The sequence below is a fragment of the Martes martes genome, assembly GCF_963455335.1.
Source record: "Martes martes genome assembly, chromosome: 3".
NCBI lineage: Eukaryota > Metazoa > Chordata > Mammalia > Carnivora > Mustelidae > Martes > Martes martes.
Window position 1 is genome coordinate 183,497,182 of NC_137890.1, and position 27,514 is coordinate 183,524,695.

The 27,514-nt window shown below is 39.9% G+C and overlaps 3 protein-coding genes across 8 annotated transcripts in view; 2 read left to right on the forward strand and 1 right to left on the reverse strand.

Moving 5' to 3' along the window:
* Positions 1 to 15,797, reverse strand: part of NIF3L1 (NGG1 interacting factor 3 like 1) — a 40,616-nt gene extending 24,819 nt beyond the window's left edge. Inside the window, exon 1 of one of the 5 annotated variants that reach the window (XM_080798315.1) lies at positions 15,680 to 15,797. The gene's annotated coding sequence lies outside the window, so the exon portion shown is untranslated. Of the gene's footprint in view, positions 1 to 862; positions 1,089 to 15,679 lie in introns of those variants that run through there. The other 4 variants (XM_080798317.1, XM_080798316.1, XM_080798313.1 and 1 more) reach the window with 4 other exon arrangements.
* Positions 1,221 to 10,276, forward strand: PPIL3 (peptidylprolyl isomerase like 3). 2 transcript variants are annotated; one of them, XM_080798318.1, is made up of 7 exons: positions 1,221 to 1,457; positions 2,005 to 2,083; positions 3,346 to 3,420; positions 4,588 to 4,681; positions 6,768 to 6,835; positions 9,034 to 9,152; positions 9,494 to 10,276. In XM_080798318.1, exons 2-7 carry the CDS (start codon positions 2,081 to 2,083, stop codon positions 9,618 to 9,620), a joined length of 486 nt encoding a protein of 161 aa, XP_080654444.1. In that variant the 5' UTR covers positions 1,221 to 1,457; positions 2,005 to 2,080; the 3' UTR covers positions 9,621 to 10,276. The 2 variants fall into 2 exon arrangements, with proteins under 2 accessions (XP_080654444.1, XP_080654445.1); XM_080798319.1 differs by lacking the exons at positions 1,221 to 1,457; positions 2,005 to 2,083 and adding an exon at positions 2,715 to 2,830.
* Positions 15,798 to 15,874: 77 nt separating the features above from the next.
* On the forward strand, positions 15,875 to 26,354 carry CLK1 (CDC like kinase 1). The gene is made up of 13 exons (XM_080798320.1): positions 15,875 to 16,002; positions 17,995 to 18,155; positions 18,384 to 18,612; positions 19,600 to 19,690; positions 20,088 to 20,154; positions 22,870 to 22,986; positions 23,075 to 23,241; positions 23,974 to 24,068; positions 24,166 to 24,295; positions 24,910 to 24,992; positions 25,427 to 25,506; positions 25,768 to 25,858; positions 25,987 to 26,354. Exons 2-13 carry the CDS (start codon positions 17,995 to 17,997, stop codon positions 26,128 to 26,130), a joined length of 1,455 nt encoding a protein of 484 aa, XP_080654446.1. The 5' UTR covers positions 15,875 to 16,002; the 3' UTR covers positions 26,131 to 26,354.
* The last annotated feature ends 1,160 nt before the right edge of the window (positions 26,355 to 27,514 follow it).

Genomic DNA, 27,514 nt, shown 5'->3' on the forward strand with positions numbered 1-27,514 from the left:
GGAACATTTCTATTTTTGAAGAAAAGCATTCATAGTATGCATAACTGACAAGATAAGCATAGCCAATGGTAAATTTAACCAGATAATCGTAATTTCAAAACCAAATTTTTCCACAAAAATATTTAACAAATTTGTTGAAAAGTGTACTCTTTCAGGGGGGCCTGGGTGGCCCAGTCGTTAAGCATCTCCCAGTCTCGCTGTGTGTCAAAGAAATAAAATCTTTTAAAAAAAGAAAAATGTACTTTTTCAGCAAAAAACATTTACTATGACATGTGTGTACTTATTCAGAATCTGATTTGAAATGATGCGGAGCCTCCAAAACCCACTGGAGCCTGGGGTCTTGGAAGGTCTTCTAAAGGTCCTTACGCGCTTCTCCGGATTCCAAGTACTGCTACCGCCCCGCTCTCCAGACTCTTCTAAATCTGGCAGGCGTGAAAGTAAAGGCCTAGTGGCCCACCACAGTTTTGAGTTATTTACTGCTAAATTTGAAAGAGCCCTTCAAGATAACAGAGAACACCCTCCATTTCACGGATCAGGAAACTGCGAGGCTGTGTGGCTTGACGCGGCAATTAACCACGAGAGGCGGCACAGCGGGTGGGTAGGAGCACCCACTCTGAAACCAGACCGACTCCCAGAGCTGCAGCCGTGCAACACATCTCCTAACGTCTGTTGTTTCGCCCACCTCAGAATAAAAATAACCGTGCCCCGCTTACAGTGTGGCCGAGATGTAAGCGTACAGCTGGGAACAATGCCTAGTGTCAGCACTGTTTTTAAGCGACAGTAGTATGGACCACTTTACAGCCTGTAAACTGCATCCTGCTCCGTGACTTCATATACCTCCCATTTCAGTCCCACTTCACACCTTTTCCAGGACAATGAAGAGGCGAGACCCAGCCAGAAGCTCCCGAGTAGGCACTCCTACCCCACTAGCGCCCTATGCCCTCAAGCCACAGACAAATTTCCTGCCCGTCTCCTCCTCCGCCTTCCTTTCCAGAAGCACCCTCATAACCTCCACAGCGTGTACTAACCACACGCCCGCCACGAACGGCACTCACTACTTCCGGTCCTGCGCAGAGCCTCCTGGCACTGCGGGACGGGATGGGAAGGAGCCGGGCGGAACTGGTCCTCCCCGTTTTACGTCGGAGCCCAAGGCATTGCTAGAGGTTGCGCGGAATGGTTCCGGTTTACGTTTCGTGACCTTGTACACTTATTAAAAGAGCTCTCTTTCGCCGTCAAAAGGTACCAGGTGAGGATAAATTACATTGTCTTCCTAGCTGTAGTCATTTTGGTTTGAAATAGGAAGGAAGGAGGAGGTAAAACGAGGCGAGGAGGTGAGGGGCGTTCTCTCTAATGGGTCCCACGATCGACTTCCGGTAGCCCGAAGACTCTAATTTCGAAACGTGGGTATATGCAAAGGCATTTTTTCTGTTTCAACAACAGCTGTGCTAGCTGAAGTGGTAAGTAGCATCACTCAGTCTTTCATTCACATACCGAGATTCTTGCTAAACTCTTTGTTTTGGTTCTTGGGCTGCTTCAAGTGAGGATACCGGGCGGGGAGGGTTGGTGGTGGAACCGACTCAATTAGAAAAATATATAGCGTGTTATTGGTAAGTGCTATAGGAGAAGATAATTGGGCAGGTCCTAGAGTGAAGGTAGTTTTAAATAGAGTTATCAGGCCAGTGAGACCTGACTTTTGAGCAGAGACTTGGACGTGAGGGATATAACTGTCCAGACGTCTGAGTTTAAGTGCTCCAACGGGGGAACACTCGGTGTCTAGGCCCCAAGGCGGAAATGTACCTGACTTGCAGGAGCTGCAGGGAGGCTTTTGAGTAAGAGTAAGAAAGAGATTGAGGGGCTTGAGTCGGGAAGGTTCTCATCGTTTCCATAGTCAGGTTTTTATTACTTGGGGGTGCTGTTCGAGACGTTTTCTTTTAAATATGCAGTAAAAAATGAGCATGTTTGAGTTGAGAGGAAAATAAACATAGTTTTATCTTTCGGGAATAGAGACACGTTTTCCAACTTCTCTTGGTAAGACTGAGAAATTAAGCAGTAGTACTTCCTGAAACCATCAAGAAGAAAAATGGTAAGCTTGTACAATTTTTTTTTTAAAGATTTTATTTGTCGGAGAGAGAGAGAGCACAATAGGGGGAGAGGCAGGCAGAGCAGGCAGGGGGAGAAGCAGACTCTCCCCGCTGAGCAAGGAGCCCAATGTGGGACTCACTCCCAGGACCGCGGGATCATGACCCGAGACCAAGGCTGACGCTTAATCTACTGAGCCATCCAGGCGTTTCCAGTTTTGTACAGTTCTTAATGTCTTTCATTATAAATAATTTTTAGAAATTGAGTCAAAGGAAATAAAACTGCAAGGACTTAAATGGCAAGACAGAAGCATACAGCGGATGACCGCTCTAAACAAAACCAGAAGCAAAATTACTTTTAAATTCTTCAGTGTTTTCACTTAAAATGCACAGAATTTACTTTTTGCAGAAAAAGATTGATTACAACATACACATGGAAAGAGGGAGCTGCAGAATATACCCAGGTGTGATAATTTTAACTGAATCCTTTTGTTCTGGATCTAAGGTGGCAACGAGAGCTTGACATAGAAGAAAAGCAATGAGAATAATGCTCTGTCTCCCTCCCACCCTACCCCAGCTCACACACTCCTGCCCTCTATCAACCTGACCATACTTTCTGACTGCTAGAAACTACTGGGAGAAGAGAAATAAAAAAGGAAGCCTCAGAGTAACCCCCCACCCCACAATGTCGTAACAAAAGGAATGTGCAAGTTACTGGAACATCAGATAAAAAGCATGCAAGGAATAATATGGTTGGTTACCTCTGCACATTTAGGATCTAGAAACACAGAAGACTGTTGTCTTTAGTGAAGAAAGGAATTGTTTTTAACACTGTCACTCAGAATTAAATTACATAAGGGAAATGGTGGAACCTCTGTTTTGAAAAGTCATTTTCTTACTATTTTTCTATATAAATGATGTTGGTATGTTGCCATTTAAATCAGTATTACTAACATGATCATTGTTTTCATTTTTATTGACGAAAAATTCACACTTAAGTATTTCCATTAGAGTATTTACTATCAAATGTTTAGGGTGGATACCATTTTACATTAAAATATTTATCTTCTGGAGTTTTTTTTCCCTACTGTTGAAATAAGTTTTGAAGAAGTACAGCTTACTCTCAGCTATGAGGACAGTTCATCTCTGAAATGTTGTTTTTTGTGTTTTCATTCAGCTTGTCATCTTTAATCTAGTTTGGGAAATAAATACAGTGTATAAAGTCATGAAGAAATCTCATTTGTTTTTTTTTTTTTCTCGTTTTTAGTCAGTGACACTGCATACAGATGTAGGTGATATTAAAATAGAAGTTTTCTGTGAGAGGACACCCAAAACTTGTGAGGTGAGTACCATTATGTACCTATAAAAAATGAGTTAATGCAGCGGGATAACCATTTTGAAATTATCTAACCTAAAAAACAACGAACATTTGTATACAAAACCAGTGTCAGGAAAAACTAGGCATCATAATTTCTCACTTAGTTTCTACTTACTTTTTTTTTCTTTTTCTTGAAAGATTTTATTTATTTAACAGAGAGAGAGATCACAAGTAGGCAGAGAGGCAGGCAGAGAAAGAGAGGGAAGTAGGCTCCCCGCTGAACAGAAACCACCACCCCCAATGCGGGGCTCCATCCCAGGACCCTGAGATCATGACCCGAGCCAAAGGCAGAGGCTTTAACACACTGAGCCACCCAGGCACCCCAGTTTCTACTTTTGATGTTAAAGGTGGAGCAAAGAAAGGGTTGATAATTTTTCTTTAACTGTAGAGTGGTGGGTATCTTTTTCATTTTATTAGGATATTAGGTAAGAGAACTGTTTCTTACATTATTTTAATTATTTAAATGACAAGGAAGGAAAAAATTAGCTCTCTCTATATATTCATTCAACAATTATTTATGAAAGATTATCTTGCCAGGGTCAAGGAATACAGTAATGAACAAGAGATATTCCTTGCCCTTACAGAGCTAATACTCTGAGAAAATAAGTTGGGGGGTGGGAGAGTCATTCTAGGAAAAAAAGTGATTCCAGATCATGATAATGCATTGTAGGAAACAAAGCATTGAAATGGAGACTAATGGAAAGGAATTATTTAAAAGAAGTTGAGGGCAGGCCTAGCCAAGAAAGTGATACTTAAACTGAGTGCAGAAGGTAATGAAGGCATTTCCATGGAAAGAGATAAAAAGAATATTCCAGGTATAGAGATAGAAGTACAAAGGCCTTAGGTGGGTAAGCCTACCTCTTTCAGATGAATTTTCAGAATGATAACGGGGTTAACATAGTAACAGAAAGAAACTCTTAACACATGAGATGTAGAGGTAGGATTGTGTATTCTATTCCAAGAACAAAAGGAAGCCATTAAAGTGTTTTAGGCAGAAAAGTGAGATCCAAAGTAATGCCTGAAAACATAAATGCATTGTTATAGTGTTTTTAGTGAATAAAACAGTTTGCTCGTTGCTTTAAATGTGTTTCAGTTACATCATTTCCCAATCATTATTTTTACTCTTTTCAGAATTTTTTGGCTCTTTGTGCCAGTAATTACTACAATGGCTGTATATTTCATAGAAATATCAAGGGTTTCATGGTTCAAACAGGAGATCCGACAGGTAAGTTTCTCCATGAATATCTAGAGAATTGGGTATATAGTATGAAGAAGAGAGTAGACAAAGAATAAAAAAATATATAATGTAACACTGTATATCAACTATGCTCAAATTAAAAATATTTGGGGGGGGGGGGAGTTGTCTGGGTGGCTCAAAGAGGTTAAGTATCTGACTCTTGATTTTGACCCAGGTTTTGATCTCAGGGCTGTAAGTTCAAGCCCCGCTGGACTTGGAGCCTACTTAGAGAATATATATAAAAATAAGGTTTTTTAATAAATAAAATTTATTTAATTTTTATAAAATAAAACCAATGATATAAGCACAGAGTTTTTATAACCCGGCTACCTTACCATAGCAAGAAATTTTTTAAGTAGAAGCTACTGGCATCTAGGTTTAAATTAAAATATGACAGGGGTGCTTGTATGGCTCAGTGGGTTGAGCATTGGACTCTTGGTTTCAGCTTGGGTCGTGATCTTGGGATAGTGAGATCAAGAATTGCTTTAGACTCTGTGCTGGGTGCAGAGTCTGCTTCAGTTCTGTCTTCCTTTCCCTCTGCCCCTCCTGCTTATTACATTCTCTCTCTTTAAAATAAATAAATAACATCTTAAAATATGAACACTACTGACAGTGAAAGGATTTCTTTTTTTGTAGAGATACTTTATTTTTCTGCTCTGTAAAGTGAAATTTTGAGAAGAGAGGACATATCAAATTTTATCTTTATTTTTTAAATGTATTTTTGAGAGAGAGAATGCATGCGCGAGCATTGGGGGGATGACAACAGGGGTGGGAGGGGGAGGCAGACTCCCCACTCAGCAGGGAGCCCCATGTGGGACTTGATCCCAGGACCCTGGGATCATGACTAAAGCTGAAGGCAGAGGCTTAACCAACTGAACAACCCAGCCACCCCAAATGTTATTTATATTTAAAGAATTATTGGGGTGCCTGGGTAGCTCAGTTGGTTAAGCATCTGCCTTGGGTTGGGATCATGATTTCAGGATCCTGGGATCGAACCCCATGTTGGGCTCCCTGCTCAGCAGGGAGCTTGCTTCACCCTCTCCCTCTGCCTCTCCCCCAGCTGTGCACTCTTTTTCTCTTTCACACAAATAAATAAAATCTTTAAAAATAAATAAACAGGGGCTCCTGGGTGGCTCATTCGTTAAGTGTCTGCCTTTGGCTCAGGTCATGATCCTAGAGTCCTGGGGTCAAGCCCCACATCGGGCTCCCTGCTAAGTGGGAAGCCTGCTTCTCCCTCTCCCACTCCCTCTGCTTGTGTTCCCTCTCTCGCTGTGTCTCTGTCAAATGAATAAATAAAATCTTCTTAAAAATAAATAAATAGTTATAAAATAGCCCTTATGTTTTAGAAACTGAACCTTTTCAGGCACTTGGGTGGCTCAGTTGGTTAAGTGACTGCCTTCAGCTCAGTTTATGATCCTGGAGTCCTGGAATTGAGTTCTGGCATCAGGCTCCCTGCTCAGTGGCTAGCCTGCTTCTGCCTTTGTTCCCTGCTCCTGCCCTCTCTATCTCTGCCTCTCTCTCTCTCCAGTAAATAAAATCTTAAAAAAAAAAAAAAAAAAGGAACAAAAGAAAATCAACCTTATCAACTTTTAACTAGATACTTTGGTTTCTGTTTTTTCTTTTTTTTAAAGATTTTATTTATTCATTTGACAGACAGAGATCACCAGCAGGCAGAGAGGCAGGCAGAGAGAGAGGAGGAAGCAGGCTCCCTGCCAAGCAGAGAGCCCAATGTGGGGCTCTATCCCAGGACCCCAGGATCATGACCTGAGCAGAAGGCAGAGGCTTTAACCTGCTGAGCCACCCAGGCGCCCCTTTGTTTTTTTCTTTTTAAATATTTTATTTATTTATTTGACAGAGATCACAAGTAGGCAGAGAGGCAGGCAGAGAGAGGAGGAAGCAAGCTCCCTGCTGAGCAGAGAGCCCGATTCGGGGCTCGATCCCGGGCTCAATCCCGGGACCATGAGATTATGACGTGAGCTGAAGGCAGAGGCTTTAACCCACTGAGCCACCCAGGCGCACCGATACTTTGTTTTTTTTTAATTAGATACTTCTTTTGATCTGTCTTGTAATATAGGTACTGGAAGAGGAGGTAACAGTATCTGGGGCAAGAAATTTGAGGATGAATATAGTGAATATCTTAAGGTATATCTCTAGTGCTTCAAAATCTATTTTCTCATGCCTTGTTTACACTTGAAAACTTTCAGTACATATGTTGTTAATGTCGTTAGTATACAAACATACTTTTTTTGTAGTTTTAGTGTACTTGATAAATGTCAGGGAGAAAATGGCAAGAAAAATTCCTTGCCTTAAATATATTTTGGAATATATAAATGTATTTTGGAATCTCACAATCACATGTATCTTAATATTAAGTGAGCTTATCTTCGGATCCAACCTGAAATGTTTAATCAGTAATGTACCAAAAGGGCTAAATGTCTCACTATAAAATTTATGTTGAAGGACATGAATCACTAGCCTTTTTTGAGATTAGGGAGGAAAGCCTATGAGACCTCCTGGTTGCAATATTGTACATTATCAATAACCAACTTTAATATCTTCTTTTTGATGTTTGAATATTCCTGTCTTAATGTCTGTGGTAGATCCCAACTAGGTTAAAGGGAAGGGCATAGCATGGTAAAATTAGAGATTTTTATTTTCCTTCCTTTTTTTTTTTTTTAATTTATTTATTTGTCAGAGAGAGAGAGCGAGCACACAGGCAGGCAGAGTGGCAGGCAGAGGCAGAGGGAGAAGCAGGCTCCCTGCCGAGCAAGGAGCCCTATGTGGGACTCGATCCCAGGACGCTGGGATCACGACCTGAGCCGAAGGCAGCTGCTTAACCAACTGAGCCACCCAGGCGTCCCTGTTTTTGTTTTTCTTTTCACATTTTCTTGATTTTTCAAACTTTCTAAAGAACCTTTTCTTTTTAATTTCGTATAAAAAAGAAAAAAAAAGATTTTATTTTTAAGTAATCTCTACACCCAGCGTGGGGCTCAAACTTACAACCCCAAAATCAAGAGTTGCATGCTCCATCAACTGAGATTGTCAGGTACCTCACGAAACGTTTGTTGTTGTTGTTGTTTTTTTTAATAAAAAAACTAATGCATGCCTGTTTTTAAAAAAAATTTTTAACTTAATTTAAAAAATTAAAATAGTATACTATCTTAGCTCAAAAACAAGCAAAAGAAAAAATATATTGTTTAGGCATATTTAAAGATAGTAGAATAGTGGTTCTCTCTTGGAGAGGTTGAGGTGATAGATAAGGAGTATACAGGCATATGCAACAGTTTGGTAAGTTGGATTCTTAAATCTTAGAAATAGATTAATGAGTATTAAGTTCTAAGGGGTACATTACACTCTTGTGTATGTATCAAATGTAACATTTGGGAGTCACCTTTTAGGAAGACAATAAAGCATTAATATCTTTTTTTCACATTTTTAAAATTCGATTGATTAACATGTAACGTAGAACTGGTTTCAGAGGTACAGGCCTGTGATTCATCAGTCTTATATATAATACCCAGGCTCCTCATTAGTGTTTCCTGATGAATAGCTAAAGAGAGAGTAATCATTATTTATTGGCAGCACCTCCTTATAACACAGTTCTGTCATGTGTTCCATCTTATCAGTAGAGTCCTTTTAATTCTTTAAATAGTTACTTGTATAACAAATACTATCATGAAATTAGAGCTGTAGGAAACCTTTCCTTAGATCATTCAGTCCTGGGTCATGAACTGACTGCCCTTGGGTAGAAGACCCTATTTTCTCAATGGCCATTGGCTTAAAAAAATGTTTAGTGCTATCAGGCAAGAGATAACACCATTCCTTTTGCCAGAATCCATCACTCCGTAATGTGTACATTCTGTCCAATTAATTTATTACCTGCTGACCCTTGCAAGCATTTGAGTTATGAATAAACCCCTGAACTAGTCCAACCACCCTCCCTTATTTTACAGATAACAGAAACTAGCCAGAGTCCAGTGTATGTGTGAAGAGATTATGGGGATTTTGGTTTTGTTGTCTGCCTGATCGTTTCATGCCAGCATGTTCCTTAATATAAATGTAAGGATTTCTATTATACCTTGGTATTGTGAAAAATGTTTGTGGCTGTACTCCTCCTAAGTGAAAATGAAATTAACTGGGGCATGTGATTTGATACATGACCAATTTACATACAAGTTTTAGAAATACAGATAATACAAAAAGTGAACATTTGGATTAGCCCTAATAGAAGCTGATTAAGTGTTTTCTTGGTCCCTTAAAAAGTACAGGTCTTGTTTCAGTCCTCTATTTGGAATATTTATATTAAAACACAGGTAAATATTTTGGCCTATCTTTTACAGCACAATGTTAGAGGTGTTGTATCTATGGCTAATAATGGCCCAAACACCAATGGATCTCAGTTCTTCATCACCTATGGCAAGCAGCCACATTTGGACATGAAATACACAGTATTTGGAAAGTGAGTATTTTGGTGTCACCCTTCTCTCTGGGCTTTCCGATAGCAAAGAAAATCTTATAACTGGTTATTTTAGATCCATTGTAGCTATGCTGTGGGAGTACTTTGATGGTAGTATTCCTACCCATTGCTTTTGTCTAAAGGCATAAAAATGAATTTTTGTTTCTGAATTTTGACTCATATCCATGGCAGAAAATCAGTATTTTTTATTGTCCACTGAACTAGGGAATTCAAAGAACTATGAGCATGGTGCTTTCAGGAAACTGTAATTGCTGTAATAGGTATTTGGATATTATGTTTCAATCTAAGGAAATTTTCATCCATTTATATTGTTTCTCTTTCAGGGTGATAGATGGTCTGGAGACTCTGGATGAATTGGAGAAGTTACCAGTAAATGAGAAGACCTATCGACCTCTTAATGATGTACACATTAAGGACATAACAATACATGCCAATCCATTTGCACAATAGCTATGATAGATCTGGAAAAATATTTGGCAGACTGTTCAAGGAACACACCTATTGTGGTTTAACCAGTTTTAATTATGTAGAAAGATTACATCATCTGCCTGCCTGTTTATAGCTAAGATCTTCTAGGAGTTGGTGGTACCATGAGGGCCCAAACAGCCTTCATTTCCATTATTACAGCATATTTTTTACTATAACTTATCTAATGTATTTAAGTTCAATTTTTTAAAAAACTCTTCTACTTGTAATTTTTTGTTACACATAAACATTCATATATAAACAAAGCCTCAAATCCACGCGTTTTTGAGCACTCTGATTACATATTCCTGCCATATCTTGTCCACATCCTGGAAGTAGTCTTTTCCATTAATTATTCACTTTGTGCAGTTACTCTGAGTAAGGGCAAGATACAGATGACCTAGAAAAGCCAGCTAGTCCATTTTGCTATTTTCTCTAGTCTTTAGATTTACAGTAAAGGCTCAGAGAAGTCCTCGAGTACAGTTTAAGCACTCAATTTCCCAACTCATTTGGCCATGGAACATTTTTGAAAGCTTAACATTTACAGTATTGCAGGATAGAATTCTACAGGTGATCCATGTGAAAAATGCATTAGATGGTTAAGAGCACCAGTTGTAGAGTCCTGGACTGTGTTTGAATCACAGCCCTACCTCCTACTAGGCAGGTTAACATCTCCCAAATTTTCCCATCCCTGAAGACTCTTCCCCCTCATAAGACTCATGAGGATTGAATGAAACAATGTGTGTAAAGCTTCTGGCATGTGATAAGTGTTCTGTAGTGAGTAAATGGAAGCTGCTCTCCTGACCTTTCCACCATAGGGCTCTCACCTAATCAGGCCTCATTTATCAAGCTATACTATTGATCTCATCAAGAACCATATTCTTCGGGGTGCCTGGGTGGCTCAGTCGTTAAGCATCTACCTTCAGCTCAGGTCATGATCCCAGGGTCCTGGGATCGAGCCCCCACATTGGGCTCACTGCTCAGCAAGAAGCCTGCTTCTCCCTCTCCCACTCCCCCAGCTTGTATTCCCTCTCTGTGAAATAAATAAAATCTTAAAAGAAAAAAAAATATTCTTCAATCTGCTTCAATCACCTTGATAGTATTCCTAAAACTGATGCCCAGTATTTCTTGGTTTGTATCATTTCTGCAGATGGCTGATCTAAGTATTTTCTTTCTTAACTACAGTTTGGATGTTAGCTTGCAATATCCTCTTAATTACCATCTATACCTTTTACTAAACTAATGTGCAGTTATACTAACATCCTCACTTTAGGTTTTTTTTTTTTTTAAATGAGCTCTCTAATAAGGGGCTTGAACTCATAACCCTAAAATAAAGAATTATAGACTCCACCTACTGAGCCAGCCAGATACCCCTAAAGCCTTCACATTTTGATTCAGCCTTTTAATTTAATCATTTAAATTTCTAGACTTTTTTTTTAAGATTTTATTTATTTATTTGACAGAATTCACAAGTAGGGAGAGGGAGAGGCAGGCTCCCCACTGAGCAGAAAGCCCGATGTGGGGCTTGATCCCAGGACCCTGAGATCATGACCTGAGCTGAAGGCAAAGGCTTTAACCCACTGAGCCACCCAGGCGCCCCTAGGTTTCTAGACTTTTATATTAAAGACTCTCTTGGGCCAGAATTTGTTTTGACACATAACTGATACTTTTCCTTTCCAACTGAATGGCACTGTTTTTGTCATTTCTCTTAAGAGGATTTTATTGATTGTCAAGATGTTGTACTGACTGGTACTCCCTCAATTTTTATTCTAAACTCTGCTTTTGTTTTTTTTTAAAGTGCTAGTAAATGGTGGGTTTTGGGTTTTTTAGAGCTCATTCTTACAATGTCTGTTTAGTTATAGCTATAAAGATCGACAGAGGGATAGTCCGGCTGCCCACCTTGGGCCTATTAGGAGACATCTTGAGATCAAAATCCGTAACAGTATATTCTGTCCATTCACACTGAGTTGACTGGTTCACACTGATCACATTGGCAGTTGAGTGATTGATATTCTATTCCATGTATTAATTGACAGTATGTATTACTAAGACTAAGACTAGAATATTGTTGATCAACCGAACTCTCTTTAAATATGGCTTCTCTTTTGGACCAGAGGTTAGCAAACTATTGCCCTCAGGCTGGCCACCTGTTTCTGCAAATAGTCTTCATGGATCTCAACCATTCCCAGTTTATGTGTTTTCTGACTGCTTTGTGCTACAACAGCAGTATAGATTGGTTGTGACAGAATAAAAGGCCTACAAGCCTAAAATACTATCTTGCCCTTTAAGAAAATTTGCTAATCTTTTATCTGGAGTATCAGAAGTTGCCAGATCATCATTGTTTCATAGCAAAGGGAGCTTGATGAGCTTAAGGGATAATATAATCAATAGATACCTTGATAGCTCCTTCACTACTCTAAAAATATTCCTGTACCTATACATTAGAATACGTAAATCCTGTTAGTTCTTGGTTTGGAGCTCTCTGAAGACAGCTCTTTCTTTTTTTTTTTTTTTAAGGTTTTATTTATTTGACAGAGCAAGAAAGTATAGGCAGGGAGAACAGCAGAGGGAGAGAGAGAGAAGCAGGCTCTCTGCCAAACAGGGAGCCCTATGTGGATCTCAACCCTAGGTCCCTGGGATCATGACCAGTGCCTAAGGCAGATGCTTAACCAACCAAGCCACCCAGGCACCCCAAGAGAGCTCTTTCTGTAGGACTTTGGTTAAAGGTGAATTGAATAGTTACAATTTATACCTTGGTTAAACTTGGCAGTTTCCAAATCCATTTAGCAACATCTAAGCTATGTTGGGTATTTCTGAAGATATGTATTCTCATCTTTTTGTTCAAAAAACGAAAACTAGAGGTGCCTGGGTGACTCAGTCTGTTATGAGTCTGCCTTCAGCTCATCATGATCCCAGAGTCCTGGGATCAACTCCTGCATTAGGCTTCCTGCTCAATGGGAAGTCTGCTGTGTTCTCTTGCTCTCTCTCTCCTGTGTCAAATAAATAAAATCTTGGGGCGCCTGGGTGGCTCAGTGGGTTAAAGCTGCTGCCTTCGGCTCAGATCATGATCCCAGCATCCTGGGATCGAGTCCCGCATCGGGCTCTCTGCTCGGCAGGGAGCCTGCTTCCTCCTCTCTCTCTCTGTCTGCCTCTCTGCCTACTTGTGATGTCTGTCAAATAAATAAATAAAATCTTTAAAAAAAATAAATAAAATCTTTTTTTAAAAAAGAAAGGAAAGAAAAGACAAGACTAAAACAAGTAAGTAATTTATTGAGTTTCTTCCAGACTTGTATGTAAAGGTGCATAGGACACTGCTTATTCCATGGGAGCGCACTCTAGGAAGCTAACAGATACGTAAATAGATCAATTTTAATACATAGGACTCAGCTTTTAATCAGTTTAGCAAACTGGATAGATTAGTTACCATTTCACTATTGAATTTAAATGAAAACGAATGGTTTTCAATTCAGTTCATACCAACTATAAAGGTAGGGGTGGGAACTCAATATAATATTAACTCTAAAGCAAATCTAGAATAAATGACAATATAAATTTTTAAAAGCAAATTACAATCAGGTGCACCTGACTGGCTCAGTTGGTGGAGGTTTGTGGTTTCCTGATCTCAGGTTTGTGGTTTCAAGCCCCAAATTGGGTGTAAAGACTATTTAAAAAAATAAAATCATGGGTGTCTGGGTGGCTCAGTTGGTTAAGCGTCTGCCTTCACCTTAGATCAGGATCTTGGGATCCTGGGATAGAGCTCCGCAGAGCCCCACATCGGGCTAGCTCAGCAGAGCCTGCTTCCCCCTCACTCCCAAGTAAATTTAAAAAAAAATTAAATTAAATTAAAAATTTTTTAAAAAGCAATATTCGAAATCTTTAAAAAGAAAAGTTATTTCATAAACTGTATTAGGATAACTAGTAAATTACATGAAGAAAAATAGCAAAAGAATTTTACCCCATATGATGTACCAAAATTGCAGATGCCTTAAAAAAAAGGAAAAAACACCTCTGAAAAGGAAAGAATTTCAGTTTACAAACATGACAAAGATAAAGTCAGAACAATTTTAACTACATAAAAATCGAAAATTTGATTGCAATTAAAAAACTTCAAGAACTGGGGTGTCTGGGTGGCTGAATTGTTAGGTGTCTGTCTTTGCCTTTGGCTCAGGTCATGACCCCAGGGTCCTGGGATTGAGCCCCTCGTTGGGGTCCTGGGATTGAGCCCCTCGTTGCGCTCCCTGCTCAGCAAGAAGCCTGCTTCTTCTCTCACTCTCCTTGCTTGTGTTCCCTCTCTCGCTGTCTCTCTTTGTGTCAAATACATACATAAAAACTTCAAGGACGAATGAGAGCTGTATATTCCAAAAAAGCAATGAGATATGAATTCGCAAGTAATGAGAAAAGGGAAAACGTTCAACTTCACTTATTAGGGAATAAAGTTGCAAGTTTCCTCCAAATCACCATTTTTTAAATCTCTGCACTATGTTTGTTAGGGTTGTGATAACAAAGTACCAGAAACTGGGTAACTTAAAATTCTCTGTTAAACAGACTAGAAATTTAAAAAAATCAAGATGTGAGCAGGTTAACTCTAAGGTCTCACTTTGGCTGGCAGAAGACCATCTTCTATCTTCACACAATCAGTGAGTGTCTGTGTCCTAATCTCTTTACAGAGAAAGATCAGTCAGACTGGATTAGGACGCACCCTACTGACCTCATTTTAACCTTAGGTAGGTCTGTAAAGGCCCCATCTACAAATAACTCACAATCTTGGGGCAGGGGAAGCGGCAGTTAAGACTTAAACATGAACTGGAGGGACATAATGCCACCCCCAAACAACCAATAACATGCACTAAAGAACACAGAAAATAATCTCATAAATGAAAATACCGAGTTAGTAATTGTTTAGGTATAAGGGTTTGCTAAATTTAAAACCATTTCAGAAACTAATTTTGGAAGTATATACCAGACTTTTTCAAAGTTCATCGTCTTTCACCCCTGTAATCTTACTGTGGGGATTTCCAAATTGCTCTGTAGTCCTTCACTGCAAACTTTACCTGTAACAGAATATAGTTGATGCCCATCTCCTAGATTGTTAGGCTTGAGAACGTATGTACAGTGCTTAGCACCATAACTAGCTCTGTAACTATGGATACCTATTATCCTTCAAAGATGGGGATTCCCCAGGTTTGCTTAACATTCAGAAGTGCTAAATACAACCTGAATTTCACAAGTTATTGTGATGAATTTCTCCCTCTGTGAAATATTTACCTCCTATTTGGGGACCCTGACCCCAATATAAAGATTTGAGTATTAGTAGTTTTATAAGGATTAATGGTTTTAAAACCATTAAGAGAAGGATCTTATGAAAAGCAAACTACCATAGGAATTGTGGAAATTCATATTCCTCATCACTTTTTACCCAATAATTGTGCATCTGTGTAGGGCTGGCTACATTTGTTGCTCTCCCGTGCAAGTGTGAACAGTAAAATTATGCTTAGCTGTAATGTTTAATCTTAGACGTTTTCCACGAAGTTTGGGATGAGTAAACAAGAAACAAAATGGAGAAAGGGCGCGGGGTCAGGACTGGCAATTACTTTGGTCTATAATACGTAGTTTGATGATTTTGTTCAGAGGCTGTTTCCCGATACTCTTTCTTCACGACCTTCCATGTACCGATTTAGAGTTCATCTGGCCTTAGTGGAGAGAACTGGCTCAATGCCAAAATGTTTAACTATGACGGGTCCTCACTTCCCGTTTCCAAGCTCTTGCCCGCTCATTTCCTTGAGAAAAATCCTTGCAATCCAATTTCAGTGTGTGAGAGTCCCAACCACTAAAGACTCACTAGTTTAAACAGGTCTCAGAACCTTAGCAAAGTCGAAATACAATTACTAATTCAGGGCTACATGACGGAGGTGGTGTTTTTTTAAAGGATTGTTCGGTGGCTGCAATCAGTGCACAGGCTATTTAGTACCACGGTCCCTCACTCTTTCTTGTACCCATCGTTCCCAAACACCACTTTTAACGAGACTCGACTCTCCAATACTTACATTGTTCCCTCAGACCTAGACGGTCCCCAACATGGCCGACACGACTCCCCACCTCCACCTTCCGTCTTCGGGCTCCCCACGCGGCGCCTGCGCACACGGCGGCCACCGCTGTCTCCTTCCATCCCAGGGTGCAGGCACCGCCCCCCCCCGCCCCGCCCTGCGGCGGGACGCGTTCGCCGCGTCACCCTTGTTTTCGAGTCGAGTCCCGACGCTGCGGCTGTCAGCTCCATTTTGTTGTTGGAGCCCGTCGCCGCCGGTTGGGCTTTTCCCGTTTTCGCGTTGCAAGCTTTGTCTCCTTCGGCTTGGACTCTTTGGCCTGGACGGTAAGACGCAGAAGGAAGCGGGCTAGGCAGTCAGGGCCCTTTTTCTGTGCCTCGGGAGCGCCTGGTGGTGCCCACTCCTCTCGCTTGTTTGCTGCCTGTAATCCCCGACACGACGACCCCTTTTTTTCCTCTCACCCCTGAGTTGCAGGAAGGCGGCTCGCTCGTCTTCTCCGCGCTGCACGGCCTGTTGCCGCGAGTTTCTCCTTGAACCGCGACGCCCTAGACACTGGCGAGGGGTAGTGAGGGAGTGCTGGGCTGGGAGGGCCGGGCCGAACGCCCCTAGGCGCCATTTTGTTGGCGACGGCCTCGGCCACCTCAGCGGAGCTGTAAGATGGCGGCCGGGCGGAGGAGGCGAAGCTTCCTGCGGTGGGTGGTGTTTACTTGGGTCCTGGAATGTGCGTGTCACGCTCCCGTCAGGAGCTGTGTTTGTAGCAAATGGAGAGAACACCCTGACCTGATAGAGGCGGTATCCCTTAACGTCTGTTCCAGTCTTGAAAGATTCGAGTGAACATCGCTAGTGCCTTTGCCCTCGGTGGCGTTCACAAACACCAGATCTAGAAACCCGGAGAAGCCGGAATGGTAGGGTGCGTTTGAAGGAGCGTCGGCATTTTTGCGCCCCTTTACCCCCAGACCCCTAACGAACGATTGGAGCGCTTTGATTCGGAGTTAGTGCGAAGACTTGGCGGAGACTCGGCAGTTAGGACGAGGAAGAACGGTAGTTGATGAAAAGCCAATTCCATATAATTTTTTTTTAACAGTAATCAGGGATTTTTGTTCGAAACATTACCGGAAGGAAGGTGCTCCCCTCCCCTTAATTATGTAAGATTGCTTTGAGAAAAGCTAGGTTTTTGTTAACGTAGTGTGCTGGGTACCTCAAAAGATGGTATTTCGTGGTTTCCTAATGCCACGGTTGACTTACGTATATAATAAAAGACCTTGGTAGCTTGATCGGTTTATCTGCCTTACGAAAATAATAGCGAGGGTTCTGTCGCAAAGGAGTTTTTGACTGCGTTTGAGTTGGGAGGCTAGTTTCTGATGAACATTTAAACGGGGACCTGTAGTGCACATATGTGGACCTGTGGTATTTTTATGTTGCTGACAGGAAAGGGGAGGTTTTAAGATTTATTTATTTACTTGACACATCACAAGTAGACGCGGGGGTGGGGGTGGGGAGCAGGCTCCCTGCTGAGCAGAGAGCCCGATGCCGGGCTGGATTCCAGGACCCCAAGATCATGACCTGAGCCAAAGGCAGAGGCGTAATCGACTGATCATGACCTGAGCCGAAGACAGACGCTTAACCGACTTAGCCACCCAGGCACCACCACCCCCCCCACGACTTTTGAACTTCGATTTAAAAGAACAGGGTTTTCTTTCATGATTTTATTTATTTATTTGATAGATCTCAAGTAGAGAGAGAGAGAGGAGGAAGCAGGCTCCCTGCTGAGCAGAGAGCTGGATGTGGGATGTGGAGCTCAGTCCAGGACCCTGGGATCATGCATGACCTGACCGAAGGGCAGAGGTTCAACCCACTGAGCCACCCAGGAGCCCCTAAAAGAACAGTTTAGAGGCAACTGACTGAATCATAGAGCATGAGATTCTTGAGCTCCAGGTTATGAGTTCCGTCCCCACATTGGGTGTGGAGATTATTTAAAAATAAAATCTTAAGGGGTGCCTGTGTGGCTCAGTGGGTTAAGCCTCTGCCTTCAGCTCAGGTCATGGTCTCCAGGTCCTGGGATCCATCCAGCCCGGCATTGGGCTTTCTGCTCAGCGGGGAGCCTGTGTCTCCCCTCTCTCTGCCTGCCTCTTTGCCCACTTGTGATCTCTGTCAAATAAATAAATAAAATCTAAAAAAAAAATAAAATCTTTTTTTTTAAAAGAAGAACAATTTAAAAAGTCACAGCTAGAGTGAATTTGCAAAGAAGAGTTTTATTAAACTGCTCAATGTTGACAGGTGGGATACAACTTAACTGGAAAAACGTGTCTTTTATGTAGATGAGACACTCAAAGAGAACTTACTGTCCTGATTGGGATGAAAAAGATTGGGACTGTGGAAAATGGAGAAGCAGCAGCAGTCATAAAAGAAAGAAGAGATCACATAGCAGTGCCCGGGAGAACAAGCGCTGCAAATATAATCATTCTAAAACATCTGATAGGTAAGGATGGTATTTAAAGTGTCTCAATATAAAAATACATTTCACTGCAATGCTGTACGTCAACTGTATCTCAGTAAAAGTTGGGGAGGTATATTTTCCTGACAAAAAGTTACAGTATCTCATAAGTAATGATGAATCACATTCCTTTCCATTTCCAATGAGGGCTTGTAATGTTTGTAAAATTGTGTGGATATTAAGCAGAAAGTCTTAAAAATCTTATTTTTTTAGCCATTATTTGGAAAGCAGATCCATAAATGAGAAAGATTATCATAGTCGACGCTACATTGATGAATACAGAAATGACTACAGTCAAGGATGTGAACCTGGACATCGTCATAGAGACCATGAAAGCAGATATCAGAACCATAGTAGCAAGTCTTCTGGGAGAAGTGGAAGAAGTAGTTATAAAAGCAAACACAGAATTCACCACAGTACTTCACATCATCATTCACATGGGGTATGAGCTCTTTTAAAACACTTTGTAAATTTTATTTCTCACATGGAACAGGAATACTTGAATTTGTGTTTGATCATTTGAGAAAGTTCTGTTTAAAAAAAGTCATCTCAGTTTAACTTGGATTTTTTATGTTTGAGCATTGAATAGGAAATTCCTGAAATACAGTACATATTAAGTTATATAGCAATAGATTTTGTTATTATTGGCAACTAATTGTCATTCCAGTAAATCAGTGGAGGTAATTAGATTAGTTTATTTTTATGGTACTTCAGAAAATTTGATTTGTTTTGATAAATTGAAGTCTTGTCACAAAAGTAGAATAAACATTTTATTTTTGTATGGTTGAGGGTTTAGGCATGTCTTTTTCTAATAAAGCATGCTCTAATTTTTTCACTAAGCAAATCACTTAACAGATTGAACATTATGGGTTATGGGTTAATTTGAATATTAGTTCAGTTGACATTTTAAATGACATAGTGTTATTCTTGTATGCCAAATCTTTTTTTTTTCTCCCCAAAATTAGGACTTTAATTTTATTTACTGTTTCAATATTTGTTTTCTTAGATTAGTTAGGAAATCTTAATTTGGCCACAGTCTACTTTGACCAAGTAAATATTTCATCCTGCAGTTTTACAACATTAAATTAGAACACTAGAAACTTAAAATTATGTTTCAGTGAATGCTACAATTAAGCATTTTTTTTTTTTTAAGAAAAACAATTGTATTATGTTTTGTTGCCTTGCCACTTTGAGTATCTTATCTGAAAATCTGTTCCTTGCCATGTTTTTCTCCTGTTAACATAAACTATGTGCCCTGTGAATTTCTGGGGACTGAATTTGAAATTGCTCCTGCCAACCGTTTGTGGCCTGGCGTGTATCTGAATGCCTGAATATCTCCCCGCTGAATGAATTTCGTATTCTGCCCTGAATTCACTCGGGTATATTGATTGGCTGGATGATCTTGGTGCCGCCCACTTGACGTTTCCAGAAGAGTCACCGAAGGAAAAGAACCAGGAGTGTAGAGGATGATGAGGAGGGTCACCTGATCTGTCAGAGTGGAGACGTACTAAGTGCAAGATGTATAGAATATTTTTCAACACTTATTAACTTTTCAGATAACATAATCTATATATAAAGATTTCAGGGATTTGGAAATCTTTTCTTTCTCTGTTTTTTTGTTTGTTTGTTCTTCATTTCTTTTGGTGGGGGGGGATTGTGTTTCTTTCTTTCTTTAGAAATTTAATATTTGTTAAGCAAAACTTCCAAAATAGTAAATCAAGTTAATAAAATGAGCTTAAGAATGAATTTAGACCTAAAAATAGTTATAAATGTTTTTTGACAGTGTTGACCAATAAAATGTCTAGTGATAAGGAAATTTGTAGCATCAACTAGAATAATCTGCATTGATAGCATTTATTATGATAAGTAAACTGTTCCCACTTCTTGATATAACTGAGATTTATTTCTCTCTTTTAGATGAAATTGTTGATACTTTAGGAGAAGGAGCTTTTGGAAAAGTCGTGGAGTGCATTGATCATAAAGCGTAAGTTTCCTAGCCTGAGATTGCATTTGGGGCTTAAGCAATATGAGATAATTTTTTTAGCTTTAGAATATTGCCTGACCATATTCTTTCACTTGGTTTTTTTACTTTGATCTAGGAAACTCCCAATAAAAGGTTCTAGCCCGATAGGGGTACTTGGGTGGTTCAGTTGGTGAAGCATCTACCTTTGGCTCAGCTCAGGAACTGAGGGTCCTGTAATGAAACCCTGTGTCCGGCTCCCTATTCACGGGGAATATGCTCCTCCCTCTTCCTCTCCCCACACATCCCCCTCTTCTGTGTGCCCTCAGATAAATAATTTTTTTTTTCTTTAAAGAATTTATTTGTTACAGCACAAGCAGGGGGAGTAGCAGGCTAAGGGATTGGCCAGCTCCCTGCTGAGCAAGGGGCCCGATGTGGGGACTGGAACCCAGGTGTCTGCCTTTGGCTCATGATCTGAGCCAAAGGCAGTCACCTAACCAACTCAGCCACCCAGGCATCCCTCAGATAAATAAAATATTTTAAAAAGCTGGGGGAGGGGGGATGACCAGCCCTTTAGATTTTTTTTTTTAAGATTTTATTTTTTATTTATTTGACAGAGATCACAAGTAGGCGGGGGAGGGGGGAACAGGCTCCCTGAGCTTGATCCCAGGATCCGAGGTAACAACCTGGAAGGCAAAGGCTTAACCCACTGAGCCACCCAGGCACCCTATCCCTTTAAATTTTTAAACACTAGCTGTTAATAATGTATGTAGCCTTTGATTTTAAGTTGAGAATGGATTTTATCATTTTATCTTTTTTGATCAGATAAGCCCACAGGCTTTTTTTTTTTTTTTTTTAAGATTTTATTTATTTATTTGACAGACAAAGATCACAAGTAGGCAGAGAGGCAGGCAGAGAGAGAGGAGGAAGCAGGCTCCCTGCTGAGCAGAGAGCCCGATGATGCGGGACTCGATCCCAGGACCCTGAGACCGTGACCTGAGCCGAAGGCAGAGGCTTTAACCCACTGAGCCACCCAGGTGCCCCAAGCCCACAGGCTTTATTTATTTATTTATTTTTAAAAAGATTTTATTTACTTGACAGGGAACACAAGCAGGGGGAGTGAGAAGGGGGGGAAGTCAGGCTTTCCACCCAGCAAGGAGCCTGATGTGGGGCTCGATCCCAGGACCCTCAGGATCATGACCCAAGCCAAAGGCAGACACCCAACAACTGAGCCACCCATGTGCCTCAGATTTTATTTTAGAAAGTATTTTGTTGTCCCACTGAGCACAGTTATGACAGTTCTTGTGGCCTCCCTCCTTCCCCTAGTCATTAATCTAAATTAGAACTTCCCACAGCCTTGGTTTCTTGGGTATTTGGAACTGGGCTTACCCAAGGCATATTGACACATTCTTCAGGGTAGTTGGACACTGTATTCTTAGAAAATGCTATAATTGATGACACAGCCATGGTTGAGAACTCTTAAAATTGGTATCACATGTTTATTTGTTTATGCCTTTTAAACTACTGGTGGAAATTCCTTGAGATAGTATAAGACATTTTTCTTTTATTTTTTTTTTGTTTTCCTATTTGAATTTTGGATGGCAGAGCTTTTCTAAGTGAATTACTGGGAAAGGCTTCCTGTTACTGGTTAGTATGACTCTGAGGAGTAGAGCTCCTTACTATGCCCCTTCCATATCCCAGCTTTTCTGGTAATCTAGACAAAATGAAGAATTTGATAAAATGGGGCGCCTGGGGGGCTCACTGGTTGAGCATCTGCATTTGGCTCAAGTCATGATTCCAGGGTCCTGGGATTGAGCCCCGCATTGGGTTCCCTCCTCCGCGGGAAGCCTGCTTCTCCCTCTCCCACTTCCCCTGCGTGTGTTCTCCCTCTCGCTGTGTCTCTCTCTGTCAAATAAATAAATAAAATCTTTAAAAAAAAAAAATGGGGGGGGGCATTGGGTTCCCTCCTCCGCGGGAAGCCTGCTTCTCCCTCTCCCACTTCCCGTGCTTGTATTCCCTCTCTCATTGTTTCTCAAATAAATTAAAAAAAAAAAAAACTTCCAAAAAAAAAAAGAATTTGATAAAAATATTTGTCAGTGACAAGTACTAAAGAAGAAACTGTTTTATATACATGTGTTGAGTTTTAATTAGACTACGAGTTGAGTGGTGATACCTCAATAATCTTGTTACATTACAGTTATTAATACATAGTTTAGTTGAAGGACCAAAGAAAGAATTCATATGAGTGGTGGTTTGATGAAAAAAAATTGGATCATTCAAGATGTATTTGTACCAACTGATTCCACCATGTACTTAAAGATCATTCTTGGGATGCCTGGGTGGCTCAGTTGGTTAAGTGCCTGCCCTCAGCTCTGGTCGTGATCCCAGGGTCCTGGGATGGAGTCCCACATCGGGCTTCTTGCTGGGCAGGGAACTTGCTCCTCCCTGTACCTGCTGTTACCCCTGCTTGCTCGCTCACTCTCTCCGACAAGAAAAGTCTTAGAAAAAAATAAAGATCATTCTTGTTGCTTACAATGAGTTGCTGTAACCCTATAAAACTGGGTTAATTTTGTTAGAAAAGAATACTTCGGTATAATCAGATAAAACTGAATGCTAGACCATAAATTCAAGAAAACAAATACAGTGAGTCAAAGTAGAAGTAGTTACAGTTTGAAAAGTAAAAGGAAAGTGGAAGAGGATATAATTTTTAACATTTTTAACTTTCCCTCTCTCTAACAGAGGAGGTAGACATGTGGCAGTAAAAATAGTTAAAAATGTGGATAGATACTGTGAAGCTGCTCGCTCAGAAATACAAGTTCTGGAACACTTGAATACAACAGACCCCAGTAGTACATTGTAAGTATCAAAGTAGAACTCAGAAGATGCTCTCAGATAGATTTGAATTGTGAGAAGCTGTACTCAGTTATTTTTCATGTATTTATAGCCGCTGTGTCCAGATGTTGGAGTGGTTTGAGCATCATGGTCACATTTGCATTGTGTTTGAACTACTAGGACTTAGTACGTATGACTTCATTAAGGAAAATGGTTTTCTGCCATTTCGTCTGGATCACATCAGGAAGATGGCGTATCAGATATGCAAGTCAGTGAATTGTAAGTACTTGGCATGTCTTCAAGAAACTTGAGGTTGTTGAGACTAACTTAATGCCAGACTGATTTGGATCTTTTAAGAAATAGGATCTAACATAAGCCTGATTTAAGAGTAGGTATGAGAAAGATGTTGATGACAAGCTGTTAGTTTTGCTTTCATTCAGTAAGTAGTATATTGTCCGTCATGTAATAAAATATTGTCATGTAGAAGAGTAGTTTAGCTTGGTTTATAACTGCTGCTTCTATTTCTCCTTGCTACTGTGGTTCTGATACCTGCTTTGATGGTCTCTATGGTGAAGTCCAGATTCACATTCTTGACTGTAGTCATTTCTGTATGTAGCATCGGCTGTGATAATCTTTCTCATTTACGGATCTGCTTTCCAAATAATGGCTAAAAAAATAAAAAGACTAAGTCTTTAAAAAATACTTTAATCTTTTTTATTTTTGGAAAGATTTTATGCTTTCCCCACCAAAAAAAATCCACACAATTTTACAAATGTTAAAAGCCATCATTAGAACCAGGCAAATCTCGGCTTCATGAATAAAAATAACTTCTTCACTTTTGAGTGGTTAGCTGCTGGTGGACTAACTTTGAGGGTAGTAGGTAGTTTCCTAGCAGCCTCTTGAATGTTGAAAACTTCGGACATGTAGAAAAAGCATCAGAGAGGTTTTTGTTGTAGGACTTTTGAGTTCGGTTAGGTTTTTGATGATGACAACTTTCTGTTTTATTCTCAGTTCTGCACAGTAACAAGTTGACTCACACAGATTTAAAGCCTGAAAACATCTTATTTGTGCAGTCTGACTACACAGAGGCATATAATCCCAAAATAGTAAGTCTTCAGTGTGTCATTTTCATTGTTTGAAATTAATTAATATCTTATGTCTTCTTAATATTATGCCTCCTTATCTCATCATTTGTGATTTCAGAAACGTGATGAACGTACCTTAATAAATCCAGATATTAAAGTTGTAGACTTTGGAAGCGCAACTTACGATGATGAGCATCATAGTACATTGGTATCTACAAGGCATTATAGGGCACCTGAAGTTATTTTGGGTAAGTTGCTTAATTGTGCTTTAGGAACTTGTATATATCCTTTGTAGTTCTAGTCTTACTCTTTGTGGGGATTTTCTAAAATCTTTTTCCCTTTAAGAGATTAATAACTTAAAACACAATATGGGTAGGTGGTGCCTGGGTGGCTCAGTCAGCTGACAGTCTGACTGCAGTCAGGTCGTGATCTCGGGGTCCTGGGATGGAACCCCACTTTGGGGGGGCTCCACCCTTGGCAGGGAGTCTGCTTATCCTTCTGCCTTCCCCCTGACCCAGCTCGTGTGTGCAGAAGGACGTGCGCGCGTGATCTCTCTTAAATCTTAAAAAAACACACATTAGGGGCACCTGGGTGGCTCAGTGGGTTAAGCCTCTGCCTTCGGCTCGGGTCATGATCTTGGGGTCCTGGGATTGAGCCCCACATCGGGCTCTCTGCTTGGCAGGGAGCCTGCTTCCTCCCCTCTCTCTGCCTGCCTCTCTGCCTACTTGTGATCTCTGTCAAATAAATAAAATCTTTAAAAAAAAAAAAAGAAAATACACACATTAAAGATAATAAGCTCATGTTTGTTTTTCAATGTCTTCAAGAAATCTTTTTTTCCTAACAGTTTGCTTTTGCTTTGCAGCTTTAGGATGGTCCCAGCCATGTGATGTCTGGAGTATAGGTTGTATTCTTATTGAATACTACCTTGGGTTTACAGTATTTCCAGTAAGTGATCCGTTTCAGTGGCTTTGCTCAAAAAAAGTGCTTTTTAAAAAAGGTGTTTATTTATGTGAGTGAACACTTTAAAGCAAAGTATGCACATTTAGGCAGTTTTTTCCCCTAATTATAGACTTAATAAGTATAAAGGAATAAAAGTTCTGTAACTGATGCTATTGGGTATTTGCATTTCTTTCATAATTTATCATTTTACTTAAAAAAATTTTCAAGTATATTGTAACAGTTATCCTGTTCATTTGGAGATAATCACTGGTGAGCTTGTTCTGTGGGCCTTAGTATTTATTGTCAGCTATAACTTGCTAAAAGTTTGCCCTTTTTAGTAATCACCTTCCTTTTGATTTTTATGGACTAGAAATTTAGCAGCTGTGTTAAATGAGAACAAAGTACACAATATGCTTAACAAGTTTTGTTTATTGTTTTAGACACATGATAGTAAGGAGCATTTGGCAATGATGGAAAGGATTCTTGGACCTTTACCAAAACATATGATACAGAAAACCAGGTATGTTTTTATTTAAGAGTAGGTGCCATCCTTCGTACCACTTGGTCTTCTGTAGAACTTTATAAAAAGTCAGACTGATGTTTTTTCACTTAAACAGATTTCTTTGTTGGGAAGCCAGTAGCTAGGCTGTTCTCAAGTTTCTAGTGAAGTGTTAGTCTTTGATCTATAAAAGCATAATAATTGATGAAACCAGTCATTTTCACTAGATGTTTTAAGTTTTCATTGTCAGCATTATAAACATCAATGGATATTGACTTTTAGGAAACGTAAATATTTCCATCATGATCGATTAGACTGGGATGAACACAGTTCTGCTGGCAGATACGTCTCAAGGCGCTGTAAACCTCTGAAGGTGAGTCTGGGCCATTATTTAAACAATTAAAACCTTGAGTTTCCCTTCTTCTTATGGTAGAGAAATAAAGTTATGATAAATGGTGGTTGAAAATTTTCAACTCTTGACTGTATTTCTTTTCCTTTCAGGAATTTATGCTCTCTCAGGATGCTGAACATGAGCTTCTCTTTGACCTCATTGAGAAAATGTTGGAGTATGATCCAGCTAAAAGGATTACTCTCAAAGAAGCCTTAAAGCATCCTTTCTTTTATCCCCTAAAAAAAGCTACATAGATCTATAGTTCTCTCGAAAGAGATTTTATAGACTGTATCAGTCTAATTTTTAAATAATAAGTTATTTTGTATAGCTTTTGTAAAATTCTTACATTTTTGTATTGCTATGTTTATTTTGCTTGGATAATTTGATTTAAGTAAATTGCTGAAGTAATGAACATTTTTTCCAGTAATTGCTGTATAAAATGATTTATTCAGAATAAATTTTTTGTGCTTAAACGAAATTAATAGGAATCTGTACAGTTTGTTTTTAGCACCATTTTCCCCTGTATTTCCATCTTTGGAGGTTTCCTTTAAGTCTTTGGAAATACTTAGCTTTGTTTCTGTTTTAGGGATTGCCAGCATCTGCCTTCCTTCTTGAAACCAAATGTAATGTCCAAATTTTACAGAATACAAAGAACTAGAGATTAGTCCCCAGTTTTTTTCTCCCTTTATTCTCATTCAAGACTCTGAACAAATAACAGAAAAACTTCCAGAGGAGCACCTAGCTGGCTCAGTCAGTGGAGCACGCAACCCTTAATCTTGGGGTTGTGAGTTTGCCTCACACTGGATGTGAGGTGGTGGGTGTGGGGTGGTAGAGATTACATAAATAAAATGTTAAGGAAAAAAAAAAAAGCTTCCAGAATACTTTGTAGCGAAGTGTCAAATATTAAGTGACTGTAGTGAGTAGGGCATTTGTCTATAGTTTTAAGACTTTAGAGTTGTGACTTCTCAGCAAAACTGAGAGGAAGGAACAGAGATTCCCTGTGTACCTCCTGCTCCCACACATGCATAGTCGTCTCTGTTATCAACATCCCTCACCAAGGGGTACGTTTGTTAAAACTGATCACCTGAAGTCCGTGGACTACTTTCTAGCTGACATTTGGTGCATCACATTCTGTGGGTTTGTACAAATGGAAGATGACGTGAATCCATCATTACAGAATACCGAGCATTTTCACTGCTCTAAAAATCCTGTGTTCTGCCTTTTATCCTGCCCTCCCCTCCCATAGTCTGGCAGCCACTGGTATCTTCACTGTCTGTAGTTTTGTCTCTTACATAATGTCCTATAATTGAACTCCTGTAATATTTAGCCTTTCGGGTTTCTTTCACTTAAATAATGTGTACTTAAGTTTCCTCCATCTTTTCACAGCTTTATCTTCATTTCTTTTAATTTATGAGTTAGTATTTCATAGTCTGGATGTACCACAGCTTACCCATTCACTTACTAAAGGACATCTTAACATGCTTCAAAGACAACTATGAATAAAGCTGCTAAAAATATCTATGGTCAGGTTTGCGTGTGGACATAAGTTTCTGGTTCTTTTTGGTAGATAACAAGGAGTGATGGCTAGATCAAATAGTAAGGCTATATAGTAAGAGTTCTTTTTATATTTGGGTTAAT